The sequence below is a fragment of the Labeo rohita genome, chromosome 25, assembly GCF_022985175.1.
Source record: "Labeo rohita strain BAU-BD-2019 chromosome 25, IGBB_LRoh.1.0, whole genome shotgun sequence".
NCBI classification, from domain to species: domain Eukaryota; kingdom Metazoa; phylum Chordata; class Actinopteri; order Cypriniformes; family Cyprinidae; genus Labeo; species Labeo rohita.
The window spans coordinates 27,793,573-27,814,134 of NC_066893.1; the positions used below are offsets into that span (position 1 = coordinate 27,793,573).

The 20,562-nt window shown below is 28.9% G+C and overlaps 1 protein-coding gene across 2 annotated transcripts in view; it reads left to right on the top strand.

Moving 5' to 3' along the window:
• The window catches only part of spg11 (SPG11 vesicle trafficking associated, spatacsin), a 94,126-nt gene that overhangs the window by 70,178 nt on the left and 3,386 nt on the right, over window positions 1-20,562 (top strand). For both annotated transcript variants that reach the window (XM_051099079.1, XM_051099078.1), the window contains exons 30-40: window positions 1,732-1,946; window positions 2,031-2,180; window positions 4,733-5,270; window positions 9,593-9,738; window positions 9,814-10,018; window positions 11,368-11,505; window positions 13,730-13,863; window positions 13,954-14,061; window positions 16,343-16,511; window positions 16,656-16,732; window positions 18,597-18,752. In XM_051099079.1, the coding sequence (XP_050955036.1) occupies window positions 1,732-1,946; window positions 2,031-2,180; window positions 4,733-5,270; window positions 9,593-9,738; window positions 9,814-10,018; window positions 11,368-11,505; window positions 13,730-13,863; window positions 13,954-14,061; window positions 16,343-16,511; window positions 16,656-16,732; window positions 18,597-18,752 (2,036 nt within the window). The remainder of the gene's footprint in view (window positions 1-1,731; window positions 1,947-2,030; window positions 2,181-4,732; window positions 5,271-9,592; window positions 9,739-9,813; window positions 10,019-11,367; window positions 11,506-13,729; window positions 13,864-13,953; window positions 14,062-16,342; window positions 16,512-16,655; window positions 16,733-18,596; window positions 18,753-20,562) is intronic.

Consider the following 20,562-nt stretch of genomic DNA (forward strand, 5'->3'; position numbering starts at 1 on the left):
TTTATTGCCACGAAATATTTTATTTCCCACCCGCAGTTTACCACCATAAAAGATACGACAACATGGATTAAAAGTAAATGACAAGAAAATAAACCTGCGAAATTAAAGGGATGATTTGTGAAAAGAAACTATAAATATTATTAAGCTTGTAGCAATTCGTGACCAACCGGGAAAACAGGACACAGTCGCTTATGACTTTAAATGTATGGGGTCGAACGGCATGAATCCAAAGCATGGTCGCTACTAACATTTGCCTGCTAACCAATTATTTATCTTAAGAACGATTTGTACCTCACTTGTGTCATAATATCCACGTAAAAATGTTTCAACATTGTGCTTTGCCGTTGCGCCGCCGGAGAAAGAGAATTCACTGACCGCGCGCCGTAATTACTTTTGGGATCATTTTATTTTAAATGCAGATCATGTCATTTGCAAACATAGCCATTGTGTTTCAAAATACAACAAAGACCATTTAAAATGTGCATTTAGCGATCTAGTGACTGGATATGAAACAGGCAACAGTAAATGACCCCAAATGGAACAACGGCGCGCTTTCTCCTATAGCCACTGCTGCCAATGCACGTGCTATTGCAAAGCATCATTCTGTATGTGTATTCTCAGTTTAAATGCAGCAATCCAAAACAGTGAATCTACTCCTCATTCAGTCAAAACTTTCCTTGAAGAATGAGCCACACTGCTGACATGATCTAATCCCTAGCACACCATCAGCACATGTGAGTTAACATATTAATCCTATCGGCAAGACATATCGGCATAATTTTTCATATCGGCCGATGCTGATATTTACAGTTAACGTCATTATCGGCCGATTCCGATATCAGTCCGATAATATCGTGCATCCCTAATAGAGAACAATAAAAAACTAATAAAAATGACAATAACATACAGAAAACAAAATGACTAAAACCTTAAAAATTAAAAGGAAAACTGAAAATTCAAAAATAAAATGAAAATGAAAGCAGAAAATATTTAAAATAAAAAATGAAAACAGTAAAGGAAAAAATAAAATTAAACTGAAAACAAAATATTAACAAAAATTTTAAATAAAAACAAAAAATGAAAAAAATGAAAACAGAAAATATTAAACAATTGAAATAAAAGTAATAGAGTAAAACAAAAGAGAATTTATCTCAAAGCTAGTAAGACAAATAAAAAAAAAAAACATTATATAACTTTATAAAACTATATTATAGACGACAAGAACAAACTGATAAAAAATGATAAAAACATAAAACAAAACTTTAAAATTAAAAGGAAAAATGGAAAATAAAATAAAAATGAAAACCGAAAATATAAAAAATAAAATAAAATAAAAGCAAAACTAATAAAAATGACAATAGCATGCAACAAACTAAATTACTAATACCTTAAAAATTAAAAAGAAAACTGAAAATTAAAAAAAAAGAAAATTAAAGCAGAATTTTATATATATATATATATATATATATATATATATATATATATATATATATATATATATATATATATATATATATATATATATATATATATATATATATATATATAACAAAAATGTAAAATTCAACTAAAACCAAAATTTAAAAAAATAATAAAAAAATAAATAAATTCAGTTGTAATAATGTGTCGCAACAATACTGTTTTTTGAGTCTCGGTGAGCAGATGATTCTTTCAAAAGCATTAAAACACAGTAATGAATCCAGACTATGTATGATGTGTTGTGTTGTTCAGGTCCTGACTTTAAGAAGCTCAGTCAGTTGAGTCAGGTGTTGTCGGACACTCCCGTGCCGCTGTCTGCGCGTCTGCTGGAGGATTATTCCAGCGCCGGCCTGCAGGACGAGTGCAGGAGGATCATGCAGGAGCTGCAGGAGATCGGCCTCTTCACGCAGGCCAGGAAAGTCGCTCAGCTGGCCGAGCTGCCCATCGACAGCCTGATCATAAATGAGGTAAATGACGACGATACTTCAGGGAACATTTAAACTTCAACAGAAAAGCTAAACGAGGAGTTTTTTTCACACATCTTTGAGCAGCTGCTGCGAGATCTGAGCGCTCATAAGCAGAAGCGTCAGTGGGAGAGGCAGGAGACGCGGCTGGCCTTCTGGAGGAGATGCCATGAGCAGCTCAAGACGGATCGCGTCCAGCCCGAGGCGGCCTGTCAGTTCTTCCTGTCTCAGGCTGAGGTGAGGCTTTGCCTTTCTAATGCATCTAGGTTTAAAATTTCTCTTTTCACCTTAAAACGTTCCTAAAACAATCACCAATCAGGGCGAGGTTTGTCATAAAATACTTCCTTTAGCTGTTATATGAGGTTGTGTGGCCACACTGCATTTCCCATAATTCTCTGTGGCAATGCGAGATAGTAAAATACACAGATGAAGTGTCAATCATGTGGATTATTTGCTTTTCATTTTGTTGCATCAGCACTGAAAAGCTTCCCGTGTTTGTGTGAAATTAAAAATAGTGTCTAAAATCATTTGACGATCACATCATAACTCACATATTTATGTAGAAAATTGTGATTTTGCAAAATGACTTGGTGCTGTCAAAATTAAAACTTGGCTTGATTTGACATTTGTCTCACTATAGTTTCAAAATATGAATTGCTTTTTATAAAATACTGAAATGTATCATTAAAAATGTTTTATTTAATTAATAATGTACTATTTCGCCCGATATTTGTTAACATTGTTTATTAAATGACAATAATAATAATTATTATTATTATTATTATTATTATTATTATTATTATTATTTTTTTTTTTTTTTAGTGTTAGATTTTTTTTATTTTACAGTTAAATATTACAATAGTAATTATTTTGTTAGAATTTTTCAGTAATACTTGTACAAGTCATGATGATGATGATTATTATTATTAGTATCATCATTATTTCATGTTTCTTAAATATTAGATTTTTTCTTTCACAGTTAAAAAATTCTAGTTGATATTTTTCTAGTATTGTGATTGATAATGATAATTGTGAATGATAATTATTGTAATCATAATTGTAGTAATAATTTCTTTTAAGTAATTTCTTTAAGTAGTAATATAGTATTAATGCTTAAGTAGTACTATAGTATTAATAATACTAATTTCTTAAGTCCTAGAATTTTATTTTACAGTAAAATGTTACAATGGTAATTATTTGATAGATCTTTTTGGTAATAATAATTAATGTAGTCATACTTGTTCTAAAAATTAGTGTTAGATATTATTTTACAGTGGTAATTTGATTTGTTTTAATAATAATTATAGTAATAATAATAATAATAATAATAATAATAATAATAATAATAATAATTTCTTAAATGTTAGAATTTTATTTTACAATAAAATATTACAATGGTCATTATTTTGTTGTTTTGGTAATTATTGTTGTCATACTAAAAAAAAAAATGTTAGATTATTTTTTTTATTTTTATTTTTTTTACAGTAAAATCTTACATTGGTATTTATTTTGTTTGATTTTTTGTAATTATTGTGGTAATATTATTATAATAATAATAATAAAATTAATTTCTTAAGTAGTGAAATATTACAATAATAATTATTTTTTGTTTGATTTTTTTTTTTTTAACAATTATTGTAGTAATAATAGTAATATTAATATTAATTTAAGTTTTAGAATTTTATTTTACAGTGAAATCTTGCATTTGTAATTATGTTGTTAGATTTGTTGGTAATAATTATTGTAGTAATTATAGTAATAATAATATGAATGTGTGTTAGAATTTTATTTTACAGTAAAATATTACAGTAGTAATTTTGTTTGGGGTTTTTTGGTAATAATTATTGTAGTAATAATATTAATTTCTTAATTAGTTTAAAAGTTTTCACTTAAGTTTTAGAATTGCGTTTTACAGTGAAATCTTGCATTTGTGATTATTTTGTTTGATTTGTTGGTAATAATAATTATTGTAATTTATAGTAATAATAATACAATTTCTTTTGGTAGTAATAATTATTGTAGTAATAATTATAGTTATAACAATATTAGTTTCTTAAGCTTTAGAATTTTATTTTATAGTGAAATCTTGCATTTGTAATTTTGTTTGATTTGTTGGTATATAATAATTGTTGTAATTATAGTAATAATACTAATAATACTAATTTCTTAAGTGTTAGATTTTTTTGTAATGATTATTGAAGTAATAATTATATTAATAATAATATTATTTTTTTTAAGTGTTAGACTTTATTTTACAGGAAAATATTACAATGGTCAATATGTTGTTAGATTTTTTTGGTAAAAAAAAAAAAATTGTAGTCATTTATAATAAAAAAAAAAAAAATTAGTGTTTATAGTAAAATCTTGCATTGGTAAATTATTTTGTTTGATTTGTTGGAAATAATAATTATTATAGTAATAATTATGGTAATAATATTCATTTCCTAAGTGTTAGAATTTTATTTTACAGTGAAATATTACAATAGTAATTTTTTTTTTTGTAATAATTATTGTACTCATAATTATAGTAAAAATTGTGTTTGATGATATTTTACAGTAAAACTTTACATTATTATAGTCATAAATGTAGTAATAATAATTAATATTAAGTTTTGGATGTTATTTTACAGTGAAATCTTGCATTGGTAATTATTTTGTTTGATTTGTTGGTAATAATAATTATTGTAGTCATTATAATATTATTATTATTTTTATTATTATTATTATTATATTTTACAAAGTGCGTTGTTGTTTCTCAACATTGTTAAATTCCATGTTTTCCCGCTCAGGAGCCGCTGGAGTCTGATTCGGAGCTGGTTCAGCTGCAGGAGCGCTGTCTGTTGTTGGGTCTGGCGGGTCACTGGTTGTCCCGTCGCGATCCTCCTCCGCCCGTCCCGCGCCTCGCCGCGCTGGAGAAGCGCCAGTGGGAGAGTCGCATCCACTGGCTGGTGCTTCACACGGCTCTGGAGCGCGAGAGTCTCTTCGCCCCCTCGGCCCTCTCCGAAGACTCCTTCCAAAACCTCCTCAAGGAGTTTTCCTTCTCCAAAATGGCCGCTCTGGACGACCCGGCGCATCTGAGTCTGGACGGGCTCCCGGCGGCCGAAGACGACTGCGTGCTGTCCGGAGAAAAGCGTAAGGCTCTGGCCGCTCTGGTGGCGCAGCTGCTGGACGAGGGCAGCGTGAACGAAGCGAGCCGCGTGTGCCGATATTTCGGTTTGTTCCACAAAGACGTGTGGCTGGTCCTGAAGTGTCGTGGTTTGGCGAGCGCAGAGCTGCAGCTTGAACTGCACAGTCCTGATGGAGAAACCAGACGCAGTTTGCCATCGTGTGAGTGACTTCATCTGTTTTCTGATTTGTGGGAGTATTTTAACACATTAAATCCACATTCACAACAACAACAAAAGTCTTTTATGCTCATCAAGTCTGCATTTATTTGATCATAAAATACAATAAAATCAGTGATAATGTAAAATACTAGTAAGCTGACTTGAAAAAGCCAAAACTTGCTAATCGTCCTAGAATCATGCTAGTAACATGATAATCATGTTAGAAACATGCTAGTCATGTTAGAATCATGGTTGTAATATGCTAATCATGCTCATAACATGCTAATCATGCTAGAAACATGCTAGTAACATGTTAATCATGCTAGCAAAATGCTAGTAACATGCGAATCACGTTAGAATCATGGTTGTAATATGCTAATCATGCTAGAAACATGTTAGTAACATGCTAATCATGTTAGCAACATGCTAGTGAAATGCTAATCATGCTAGAAACATGTTAGTAACATGGTAATCATGCTAGCAACATGCTAGTAACATGTAAATAATGCTAGAAACATGTTAGTAACATGGTAATCATGTTAGCAACATGCTAGTAACATGCGAATCATGTTAAAAACATGCTAGTGACATGCTAATCATGCTAGAAACATGTTAGTAACATGGTAATCATGCTAGCAACATGCTAGTAACATGTAAATAATGCTAGAAACATGTTAGTAACATGGTAATCATGTTAGCAACATGCTAGTAACATGCGAATCATGTTAAAAACATGCTAGTAACATGCTAATCATGTTAGAAACATGCTAGTAACATGCGAATCATGTTAAAAAAATGCTAGTAACATGGTAATCATGTTAGCAACATGTTAGTAACATGGTAATCATGCTAGAAACATGTTAGTAACATGGTAATCATGTTAGCAACATGCTAGTAACATGGTAATCATGTTAGCAACATGCTAGTAACATGCAAATCTTGCTAGAAACATGCTAGTAACATGCTAATTATGTTAGCAACATGGTAGTAACATGCTAATCATGCTAGAAACCTGTTAGTAACATGGTAATCATGCTAGCAACCTGCTAGTAACATGCAAATCATGCTAGAAACATGTTAGTCACATGCTAGTCATGCTATAATCATGCTAGTAACATGCTAATCATGCTAGAAACATGTTAGTAACATGGTAATCATGCTAGTAACATGCGAATCATGCTAGAAACATGCTAGTAACATGCGAATCATGTTAACAACATGCTAGTAACATGCTAATCATGTTAGAATCATGTTTGTAATATGTTAATCATGCTAGAAACATGCTAGTAACATGCTAATTATGTTAGCAACATGCTAGTAACATGTTAATCATGCTAGCAACATGCTAGTAACATGTTAATCATGCTAGAAACATGTTAGTAACATGGTAATCATGTTAACAACATGCTAGTAACATGCTAATCATGTTAGAATCATGGTTGTAATATGTTAATCATGCTAGAAACATGCTAGTAACACGTTAATCATGTTAGCAATATGCTAGTAACATGCTAATCATGCTAGCAACATGCTAGTAACATGTTAATCATGCTAGCAACATGCTAGTAACATGTTAATCATGCTAGAAACATGTTAGTAACATGGTAATCATGCTAGCAACATGCTAGTAACATGCAAATCATGCTAGAAACATGCTAGTAACATGCTAATCATGTTAACAACATGCTAGTAACATGCTAATCATGTTAGAATCATGGTTGTAATATGTTAATCATGTTAGCAACATGCTAGTAACATGCTAATCATGCTAGAAACATGTTAGTAACATGGTAATCATGCTAGCAACATGCTAGTAACATGTAAATAATGTTAGAAACATGTAAGTAACATGTTAATCATGTTAGCAACATGCTAGTAACATGCGAATCATGCTAGAAACATGCTAGTAACATGCTAGTCATGTTAGAATCATGGTTGTAATATGCTTATCATGCTAGAAACATGCTAGTAACATGTTAATCATGTTAGAATCATGGTTGTAATATGCTAATCATGCTCATAACATGCTAATCATGCTAGAAACATGCTAGTAACATGTTAATCATGCTAGCAAAATGCTAGTAACATGTTAATCATGTTAGAATCATGGTTGTAATATGTTAATCATGCTAGAAACATGTTAGTAACATGCTAATTATGTTAGCAACATGCTAGTAACATGCTAATCATGCTAGAAACCTGTTAGTAACATGGTAATCATGCTAGCAACATGCTAGTAACATGTAAATAATGCTAGAAACATGTAAGTAACATGGTAATCATGTTAGCAACATGCTAGTAACATGCGAATCATGCTAGAAACATGCTAGTAACATGCTAGTCATGCTATAATCATGCTAGTAACATGCTAATCATGTTAGAATAATGGTTGTAATATGCTAATCATGTTCGTAACATGCTAATCATGTTAGCAATATGCTAGTAACATGCTAATCATGCTAGAAACATGCTAGTAACATTGTATTCATGCTAGCAACATGCTAGTAACATGCTAATCATGCTAGAAACATGTTAGTAACATGGTAATCATGCTAGCAACATGCTAGTAACATGCGAATCATGCTAGAAACATGCTAGTAACATGCTAATCATGTTAACAACATGCTAGTAACATGCTAATCATGTTAGAATCATGGTAGTAATATGCTAATCATGTTAGCAATATGCTAGTAACATGTTAATCATGCTAGCAACATGCTAGTAACATGCTAATCATGTTAACAACATGCTAGTAACATGCTAATCATGTTAGAATCATGGTTGTAATATGTTAATCATGTTAGCAACATGCTAGTAACATGCTAATCATGCTAGAAACATGTTAGTAACATGGTAATCATGCTAGCAACATGCTAGTAACATGTAAATAATGTTAGAAACATGTAAGTAACATGTTAATCATGTTAGCAACATGCTAGTAACATGCGAATCATGCTAGAAACATGCTAGTAACATGCTAGTCATGTTAGAATCATGGTTGTAATATGCTAATCATGCTAGAAACATGCTAGTAACATGTTAATCATGTTAGAATCATGGTTGTAATATGCTAATCATGCTCATAACATGCTAGTAACATGTTAATCATGTTAGAATCATGGTTGTAATATGCTAATCATGCTCATAACATGCTAATCATGCTAGAATCATGCTAGTAACATGTTAATCATGCTAGCAAAATGCTAGTAACATGTTAATCATGTTAGAATCATGGTTGTAATATGTTAATCATGCTAGAAACATGTTAGTAACATGCTAATTATGTTAGCAACATGCTAGTAACATGCTAATCATGCTAGAAACATGCTAGTAACATGCTAGTCATGCTATAATCATGCTAGCAACATGGTAAGCATGCTAGCAACATGCTAGTAACATGTTAATCATGTTAGAAACATGCTAATAACATGGTAATCATGTTACAATCATGCTAGTAACATGCTAATCATGTAGTAGTAATCATGGTAGTAACAATTATGTTAGCAATATGCTAGTAACATGCTAATCATGCTAGAAGCATGCTGGTAACATGCTAATCATGTTAGATTTATGCTAGTAACATGTTAGTAACTTGGTAATCACATTAGAAACATGCTAGTAATTTGCTAATCATGCTAGAATCATGCTAGTAACTTGCTAATCATGCTAGAATCATGTTAGTAACGTGTTAAACATGCTAGCAACATGCTAGTAACTTGCTAATCATGGCAACAACATGCTAGTAACACCATAGCAATCACCCTAAGTACCCTAGCAACCACCTAGAAACACCTTAGCAACCACCCCAGGAAACATAGCAAAGTAGTTATTTTCTATGTATATATATTTTAAAATGTAATTTAAATGTAATTTTCCTTTGATGCAAAGCTGAATTTTCTTTATTTTATTCAGTACTGAAACTTTACTGAAACCTTAAAATATAGTTTAATTAAATGTACGCAAATATTAGATACATTTTCTTTAACTTAATACTACAACAACCTAGTTTAATCCAATTAAAATGCACTATTTTACCACTATTTGAATACAGTTGTAAGCCCAATATTTGTTTGTATGTATTTTTTGGTTTACAAATCATGTTTTTAGCTAAGTGAAATGTTAACGGCAAACTACTGTTTTATTCACTCTCAAAAAGAATCTACAAAAAATGGCTCCATCTGATTACAAAGCAAACATTTCTACTAGTAATTCATTTAATGTACTTTGAAGAGTATTGACTCATTAGTTTAGCAAAATGCTAACGGCAGACTCTATTGTTATGAACTAACAGTTGATTCTGTGCATCTTCTCTTGTGTCTGAAGCTCCCAGCATGAGCAGCCTGTCGTCGTTCGTGGTGGTGCCGTCGCTGGACGATCAGGTGCTGGTTCAGCTCAAGCAGTTGGTGGATCAGTGCTGCAACGGCAAGAGTTACTGCAAACAAGTGCTGAGTCTCTACGAGCTCTCGAAGGTCCGTATTGTCTGTACAACACAGCACGAGTCTGTTTATGTGGGTAAATCTTCACGCGTGTCTCTGTGCGTGCAGGAGCTGCAGTGCTCGTACGCCGAGATCTCGTCGGAGGAGCCCGAGGCAGTTCTGAAGAAGGTCCTGCTCTCGCAGCAGTCCGACCGCTATAAGCGTGCGCAGGCCTTCATCGGCGTTCAGGGTCTGCAGCCCGACACCGTCGCCCGACTCATCTCCACCGCTGTGCTGGAGGGTTTGCTCGCCTCATCTCAGGAGGGAGAAAGTGGTGAGAAATCAGATTGATATTGCAGTAAAAGTTAATTTTATAAATGTGACCCTGGACCACAAAACCAGTCTTAAGTAGCACGGATATATTTGTAGCAATAGTCAAAAATACTTTGTATGGGTCAAAATGATCGATTTTTATTTTATGCTAAAAATCATTAGGATATTAAGTAAAGGTCATGATTCATGAAGATATTTTGTAAATTTCCTACCATTAAAATATCAAAACTTAATTTTTGATTAGTATTATGCATTGCGAACAACTTTAAAGGTGATTTTCTCAAGATTTTTTTGCACCCTCAGATTCCAGATTTTTGTTGTATCTCGGTCAATTTAGTTTAATTTCATTTAATTTTATCATTCATGTTTTAAATAAATTTTCTGATTTTATTTTTGTTTTTCTGTTTTCATTTTATTTTTACATTTTCTATTTTCTATTTATTTTTATTATATTTTCTGTTTTTATTTCAATTTTATATTTACAAAATGTTTATTTTATTTTTTAATTTTTTAAAGTTTAATTTTGTTCTATTTTCATTTCAATTTTATATTTGCATTTGTTTTCATTTAAATTTTAAAGAATATTTTCTGTTTTTATTTAATTGATTTTCCAGTTTTTTTTTTTTTTTTTTTAAGTTTTAAAGTTTAAAAAGTTTTTAAGTTTTTAGTTTACGTTTTTAGTTTCACTTGTATTAGTTTTTAATATTTTATTATATTTCAGTTCATATTTATTTTATTTCCATTCCTTTTTTTTTTTTTTTTTTTTTTTTTTTTTTTGGTTTTAATTTAAGTACATTGCAAATTTAAAAAAAATTATATTTTCTGTTTTTAATAATTTAATTTTAAAGTTTTAATAATTTTTTTTGTTTGTTTTTGTTGTTTTTATTAGTTTTTCATTTAGTTTACATTTGACTTGTATTAGTTTTTTTATATTTTATTATATTTCAGTTCATGTTTATTTTATTTCCAGTAATGAACACATTATCTTTCTTTTTTTTTTTAAAAAAAAAAGAAATCTTTAGAAAGAAATCATTTTTTTGATAAAAATTTGATTTAAAAAAAAAAAAAATAGGGTGAAATATTATTACAATTTAAAATATTTGTTTTCTATGTGAATATATTGTAAAATGTAATTTATTCCTGTGATGAAAACAGTTGTGCTGCCCAATATTTTTGTGGAAACTGTTAACCATTACATTTTTAGGTTTTTTTTTTTTTTTTTTTTTTTATATATATAAATAGGAAGATGAAAAAACAGCGTTTTTTTTTTAAATATAAATCTTCTGTAACATTATACATGTTTTTACTCTGACTGCTGTAAGTGTGTAAGTAATGTCCGTCTGTGTTCAGGAGAGCGGCTGATGTACGGACCAGCCGACGGGAGAGAGACGTTCCTCCAGCTGGCCAAACTGTGTGGAGACCCAAACCTGGTGGGAACCAAACTACTGGACAGTATCCCGACCATCCCGCTGTCAGAGCTCAGCTGCAGTGAGAACAAACCACTCCATATCTGCTACTGCTTTAATACCGATCTGCTACTTCAGCTTATTATTATTCGTCTTAGCCAGATTTCTGAAGGCTTCTCCTTCTAGAGCTTTCAAGCTACAACCACCAAACTCAGCCCAGATCTTCAGACTGATGTGACGTCGTGTGTTGTCTCTTTTCTAACTGATCCGACTTATAGTTTTCATTAAATTAAAGATTAAAAATCATAAAAATCCCATAGACTTACATTGACGAATGTTCAAATGAGCAACACTATTCAAACTCCAACTGACAAAATTCAAATCTAAACTCCCAGAATCCCTTGAGACTCAAACAACACTTCCCTTCTATGATCTATTTCTAATCAATTCAAACTTCTATTCTAATATTTCTAATCTATTTATCAATCTAGACAAGACTAGCAACTAGTCATGCTAGTAACTTGCTAATCATGCTATTAACATGCTAATCATGCAAATAACATGCTAATAACTTGCTAATCATGCTAATAACTTGCTAATCATGCTAGTTACATGCTAGCAGCTGCTAATCATGCTAGCAACATGCTAATCATACTAAAATCATTCTAGAAACATGTTAGCAACATGCTAATCATGCTAGCAACATGCTAACAACTTGCTAATAATGTTAGAAACATGCTAGCAACTTGATAATCATGATAGAGACATGTTAGCAACATGCTAGCACCTGCTAATCATGCTAGAAACATGTAAGCAACTTGCTAATCATACTAAAATCATGTTAGCAACATGCTAATCATGCTAGAAACGTGCTAGCAACTTGATAATCATGATAGAAACATGTTAACAACATTTTAATAACTGGCTAATCATGCTAGCAACATGCTATTAACGTGTTAGTCATGCTAGAATCATGCTAGTAACTTGCTAATCATGCTAGTAACGTGCTAATAACATGCTAATCATGCTAGAATCATGCTAATAACTTGCTAATCATGTTAGTAACATGTTAGTAACATGCTAATCATGTTAGAATCATGCTAGTAACTTGCTAATCATGTTAGTGACATGCTAATAACATGTTAATCATGCTAGAATCATGCTAGTAACTTGTTAATCATGCTAGTAACATGCTAATAGCATGCTAATCATGCTAGAATCATGCTAGTAACATGCTAATAACATGCTAATCGTGCTAGAATCATGATAGTAACTTGCTAATCATGCTAGTAACATGCTAATAACATGTTAATCATGCTAGAATCATGCTAGTAACTTGTTAATCATGCTAGTAACATGCTAATAGCATGCTAATCATGCTAGAATCATGCTAGTAACATGCTAATAACATGCTAATCGTGCTAGAATCATGCTAGTAACTTGCTAATCATGCTAGTAACATGTTAACACATGCTAATCATACTAGAAACATGTTAATAACCTGTTTATCGTGGTAGAAACATGCAAGCAACTTGTTATTCAGGTTAAAAACATGCAACCAACATGCTAACAACTTGTTAATCATGCTAGAAACGTTCTAACAACTTGATTAATTATGCTAGAAACATGCTAGCAACTTGATAGTCATGATAGAGACTTGGTAGCAGCATGCTAACACCTTGCTAATCATGCTAGAAACATGTTAACAACTTGCTAATTATGCTAGCAACTTCCTAATCATGTTAAAAACACGTATCTGAGACTATCTCTCTATCTGAGACTGTATTGCCTTCAAAACATGCAAACTTTAACCTTTTAAAACTATTTTAAACTATTTTAACTATTTCAGACTGAAAACCATCAAACTTAAAGTTTTTTTTCTTAACTTTTAAAACTTTTTAAACTTTTAAAAAATTTTTCAAACTTTCTGGTGCAGCTTTGTCAAGCCAACCTAAAGTTTGTTTTGACAAACTTTTTTTTTTAATCTAGTTTAATTTATTAATTGTTCTATTTCATTTTTTTTTTAATTGTGTAATGTACTGTCATGTAATTTGATTTTGTTTAAATTATTTTTTATATGCAATAATATGTAATACTTCATGTAATTTAATCTAGTATTTATTTTAGTGTACTTTAGTTTGATTTAGTCGTACACTTCATATTCGTATTTGTCGTATTCTTAATTAAAATATTATTTTTTTCTGTTTGCTACTCCATTTGCTTTGGCAATATACAGTAAAAGTCCATGTGAAAGTATGAAGTGATGTTAAATGTGAGTATGAACTGACTGGTGTGTGTGTGTGCAGCTGTGGAGATCTTGATTTTGGCTCACGACTGCTTCAGTCTCACCTGTAACATGGAGGGAATCGTGAGGGTCCTGCAGGTGGCCAGACACCTGAGTCACACACACCTGGCTCACGGCGACGGTTACGGACTCCTGGTGAGTTCGTGAAGGCCAGGAAACCTCTGATTCATTCATTCACCAATCAGTCAGAGTCATGGAAGATCATCTCTGTTCATTTCTCCACAGGTGCGTCTCCTCACAGGCATCGGCAGGTACAATGAAATGACGTACATCTTTGATCTGCTTCATCAGAACCATCGCTTCGAGATGCTGCTAAGGAAGAAAGTCGAGTCGGTATGAGAACGAGTGTTGTTGCATTACATGCAAAATACAGAACTACAAATGTACAGGATAAGTTTAATTCCTCCAAGGGCCTGTAAAATATAATGAAGGTAAATGCATATTTTTTAATCTCACAATTCTGACATTTTTTTTCTCTCAATTCAAATATAGGTTCAAATTTATAGATGTAAACTTGCAATTTTAAGAAGAAAATTGTGAGATGAAAAGTTGCAGTTACCTTTTTCATTTTTTATTTTGCGGCAGAAACAAAAAAACAGAACTGGGAGACATAATCTCAGAATTGCAAGAAAGTCAACATTGTGATGAAAAAAGTCAAAATTGCAAGATATAAACTATATATACTAGAAGGTCAGAATTTTGACTTTATTCACAATTTTGACTTTTTAGTTTTAATCTCGCAATTTAGACTTTTCTTGCAAATCTGAGTTTATATTATGTCAAAATTTGCAAGTAAAAAAATTATAAGAAACTCAAAAAAAAAAAGTCAAAATTGTGCAAAAAAGTTAAAATTACAAGTAATAAATTCAAAACTACAAGAAAAAGTCAAAATTGCAAAGAAAAAAAATAAATTGTGAGATATAAACTCAAAAGGATTGCAAGAAACAGTTAAAACTGCAAAGAAAAAAATCTAAATTACAAGAAATAAACTCAAAACTGCAAGAAAAGGTCAAAATTGTGATGAAAAAAATTGCGAGATATTAAGTTTTGATTTGCAAGGAAAAAAAGTCCAAATTGCAAAGAAAAAACTAAATTACAAGTAATAAACTCAAGAAAAGCAAAAAAAATTGTGAGAAAAAGTCAAAATTGTGAGGAATAAACTCAGAATTGCAAGAAAAGGTCAAAATTGTGAGGAAAAAACTTGCGAGATTATAAACTCAAAAGGGTTGCAAGAAACAGTTAAAATTGCAAAGAAAAAAATCTAAATTGCAAGAAAGTCAAAATTGTGAGGGAAAAATAAAAATTGTGAGAACTCAGAAGTGCATAAAAAATAGTCACAATTATGAAGGAAAAGTTAAAATTACAAGAAATAAACTTAAAACTGCAAGAAAAGGTCAAAATTGTGTGGAAAAAAATAAAATTGTGAGAAAAAAGTAATTTGCGAGAACTCAGAACTGCACAAAAATAGTCAAAATTGTGGGAAAAAATTAAAATTGTGAGGAATAAACTCAGAATTGCAAGAAAAAGTCAAAATTTCAAAGACAAAAAAATTCATGAAAGTCAAAATTGCGAGAAAAAAATTAAAATTGCGAGAACTCAGAACTGCACAAAAAATAGTCAAAATTTAGAGGAAAAAGTTAAAATTGCAAAGAAAAAAAATTTGTGAGAAAGGCACTCAAAATGGCAAGCAAAGGTCAAAATTGTGAGGAAAAAAAATTGTGAAATAAACTCAGAATTGCAAAGTCAAAATTGCAAAGAAAAAAATTCTAAATTACAAGTAATAAACTCAAAACTACAAGAAAAGGTCAAAATTGTGAGGGGAAAAAAAACTAAATTGTGGGAAATTAACTCAAAATTGCAAGAAAAAGTTAAATTGTGAGGGGGAAAAAACAAAATTGCAAGACATAAACTCAGAATTGCAAGGAAAAAGTCAAAATTGCAAGAAAAAGTTAAATTGCAAGAAAATGTCGAAATTGCAAAGAAAAAAAATCTAAATGGCAAGAACGTCAAAATTGCGAGGGGAAAAAATAAAAATTGCAAGAACTCAGAACTGCACAAAAAATAGTCAAAATTGTGAGAAAGTCAAAATTGTGAGAAAAAATGAAAAATCGGGAGAACTCAGAAGTGCACAAAAATAGTCAAAATTGTGAGAAAAGGTTAAAATTGTGAGATATAAACTCAGAATTGCAAAAAGTCAAAATTGCAAAGAAAAAAATCTAAATTACAAGTAATAAACTCAAAACTACAAGAATGGCAAAATTGTGAGATATAAACTCAGAATTTTATAGGAAAAAACATATATATGCTATTATGCTATTTTATTTATAACATATATATGCTAATATGCTATTTTATATTTTTTAATAATACTGTATATACTAATATTCTAAAATTTGTGGTCGGTAAGATTTTTTGTTTTTGAAAGAAGAGTCTTCTGCTCAACAAGGCATTTATTTTATTAAAAATACAGTAAAAATAGTAATATTGTATATTAATAATATACAAAGCTGAATTTTCAGTCAAGTCAGTGAGAGATTTTCCTGTATTTTCCAACTCTATAAGTAAATGTGAAATACATCAGATCTGAAATTGTGTGTGTGTGTGTGTGTTGCAGAACGTCAGGCTGAAGACGGCTCTGTTGGACTACATCAAGCGTTGTCTGCCGGGCGACAGCGAGAAGCACAACATGGTGGCTCTGTGTTTCAGCATGCGCCGAGAGATCGGAGAAAACCACGAGGCGGCGGCGCGAACGCAGCTCAAAATCATCGAATCGCAGCCGTGGGGTGAGAAAAGAAGACTGCAAAACTATATCAGATACAAAAGAGGATTAAATGGAGTTTAATATGATGATTTAACTTGTTTTTGATTTAGAAGTTGGTTGTTTCTGTGCATCTCTGATGATGTTTTTTTTGTGTTGTTGTGACCAGCGATCACTCCAGATCTGAAGAACGCTCTAGTCAAGGTCCTGACTTTACTGAAAGACGCCGCCGAGAGCTACTCGAAGGTATTTCATCCCGATCAATCATTAAACTCTAAAAATCTGTGATTCCTGACCTGTTCGCTTGATTCATTTTTAATGAAGTGAGGCCAGATTTATGTTTGGATTTTTTTCTCAGAGATTTATTTATCATAGATAAACCTTTTCTATTTATTTATTTAATAGATGTATTTGTTTCTCTCCATATTTATGTCTTTATTTGTATATTTGTTTTTCTCTCTTCATATTTATTATTTATTAAGTTTTATTTTTATTGATATTTATTTATTTAGTACATTTCTATTAATATTTATTTATTTATCTTCATATTTATTTTATTTGTTGTATTTTCTTTTATTTATTTATTAATTATTTATTAAGTTATAGTTTTATTCAGATTTATTTGTTTAATAAATTTCTATTTATATTTAGTTATCCTTTTATTTGTTTTAATTTTCTTATTTTCTTTTCTTTCTTTCTTTCTTTCTTTCTTTCTTTCTTTCTTTCTTTATGTATTTATTTATTATTTATTAAGGTTTATTGTAATTCATATTTGTTTAGTACATTTTTATTTATATGTATTTATTTGTCTTCATATTTATTTTATTTTTCTTTATTTATTAAGTTTTAATTTTATTAATATTTATTTGTTTAGTAACTTTCTATTCATAATTTATTTATCTTCATATTTTTTATTTTTCTTATTTTCTATTTTCTTATTTTCTTTTTTCTCTTATTTCTTTTATTTATTTTATTATTTATTAAGTTTTATTTTTATTCATATTTATTTGTTTAGTAAATTTCTATTCATATTTATTCATTTATCTTCATATTTATTTTATTTTTCTATTATTTATTTTATTTATTTATTAAGTTTTATTTCTATTCATATTTATTTTAGTACATTTCTATTCATATTTATTTATTTATCTTATTTATTTTGTTATTTTCTTATTTATTTATTAAGTTCTATTTTTATTCATATTTATTTGTTTAGTAAATTTCTGTTCATGTTTGTGTCATATTTATTTTATTTTTCTTATTTTCTTTTATTTATTTATTTATTAAGTTTTATGTTTATTCATATTTATTTTAGTAAATTTCTATTCGTATTTATTTATCTTCATATTTATTTGATTTTTCTTATTTTCTTATTTATTTAATTATTTATTTATTCATGAATCTTCATATTTATTTATTTATTTATTTATTTATTTATTTTATTCATTTATTTATTTATTAAATTTCTGCATTTTAAGTTGTTTTCACGCAAGCAAAATACATGGTATCTGACACGGCATTAAGTTTAAATTTGTCTTAATAAATGTATGTATTTATTTATTTATTTATTAATTATCATATTTATTTATTTAAGCTTCATAATATTTATGGATTTATTTTGTCTTATTCATTTCAATCTTTTCCTATCATTTATGGTTTAAACTAATTGTTGAGGGGGAATTAAAATTAAAAACACCTTGATTTTTAGTTGTTCAAGCTTATTTATTTTATTTTATTTTATTTATTTTATATTTTATTTTATATTTTTATTATTTGTTTCATGGTATTTTATATTGTTGTTTTTTTTTTATTCTGTAATGTACTGTCATGTAATTTGATTTTGTTGTACTGTAGTATAGTTATAGTTTCTCTATAGCTTTATATTAGTTTACTTTAGAGTTTAATTAAAATTGCTTTAAAATTGACATGACAAATCACTCTTTCATAATACACATTCATCAGTGCACATGCAAGAAACCTTCTATGATTTCAGGGAAACCTAAAATAATCAAAAAGAGTCTTTATGATGAGATCTGATAGTAATAGTTTGTGTGTGTGTGTGTGTGTGTGTGTGTGTGTGTGTGTGTGTGTGTGTTTTGTGTGTTTTCAGGACTCTTGTGTGCGTCAGGCTGTGAAATGTGTCAAACTGGCCAAATTGGTGACTCTTCAGCTGCACTTCCTGAATCACGGACAGGAGCAGCGCGTCATCAACCTGCCGCCGGCAGAGCTCCACAGCACCATTGTGTCTTTACCGCGCTGTTACCAGGTTTCACTTCAACACTGAGTCTGTGTTTGTTCATATAGAAACACTGAGCTCAGGATTTACCTCTGCTGCAGTTTAACTGGTTCATTCAGCTAAAGATGAAAATCCTGTCATCATTATCCTTGCAGTCTTATACCTGACTTCATTTCTTCGTTAAAATACATAAAATCACACTGTCTGTCTGTCTGTCATCTATCTATTGCTTATTTCTCTAATTTTTCTTCATAAATAAATAAAGAAATTATTTATTTATTTTCATATTTATTTTTCTTCACATTAATTTATTTTAAACTTATTCATTATTCTATTGCTTATTTTTCAGAAATTATTTGAATTTATTCATCTATCTTATTTATTTTCATATTTATTTATTTATTTCCATGATTTTATTTTATTCATCTTCATATTTATTTATTTATTTATTTTCATATTTATTTATTACTATTATTTATTTTTATTTATTTTCATATTTATTTGTTTTTTATTTATTTATCTTCATAAATTATTTGGTTTTATTCAACTTCTATCTTATTTATTTATTTTTATATTTATTTATTTATTTATTTATCTCTTATTTATTTAATTTATCTTCATATTTATTAGTTTATTTTCATATTGGTTTTATTTATTTATTTTAATTTTTATTTCTGTTATTTATTTTATTTCTCTTCATATTTATTTTATCTTTATTTATTAATTTATTTTCATAATTATTTCCCTTCAAAGTAGTTTATTTTAAATTTATTCATTATTCTATTGCTTATTTTTCAGAAATTATTTGAATTTATTCATCTATCTTATTTATTTTCATATTTATTTATTTATTTCTATGATTTTATTTTATTCTTCTTCATATTTATTTATTTTCATATTTATTTATTACTATTATTTATTTTTATTTATTTTCATATTTATTTGTTTTTTATTTATTTATCTTATTTCTCTTCATAAATTATTTGGTTTTATTCAACTTCTATCTTATTTATTTATTTTCATATTTATTTATTTCTCTTATTTAATTTATCTTCATATTTGTTTTTTTATTTTCATATTGGTTTTATTTATTTATTTTAATTTTTATTTCTGTTATTTGTTTTATTTCTCTTCATATTTATTTTTTCTTTATTTATTAATTTATTTTCATAATTATTTCCCTTCAAAGTAGTTTATTTTAAACTTATTCATTATTCTATTGCTTATTTTTCAGAAATTATTTGAATTTATTCATCTATCTTATTTATTTTCATATTTATTTATTTATTTCTATGATTTTATTTTATTCTTCTTCATATTTATTTATTTTCATATTTATTACTATTATTTATTATTTATTTTCATTTTTATATATTTATTTCTAAATTATATTATATTTCTATATTATATTTTATATAATTATTTATTTATTTATTTTAATTTCTCTTTATATTGGTTCATTTTATCTTCATTTATTTATTTGTTATTATTTATTTATTTATTTATTTTTGTATTTATTTATTTTATTTTTTGTTTTCATATTGATCTATTTTACCTTGATATTCATTATCTGTCTATCTATCTATCTATCTATCTGTCACTTATTTTTCTTATTTATCTTCATAAAGTATTTTATGCATCTTCTTTCGTACTTATTTATTTTCATACATATTTCTATTATTTATTTTTATTTATCTTCATATTGGTTTATTTTATCTTAATTCATTTGTTCCTTTATTTATTTTTCTTCATATTTTGCTGCATTTCATGCAGTGAATATACTGTGAACATGTATTATTTGGGAGAATTTATACAAAAGAGCTGTTTTTTTTTTTCCCAC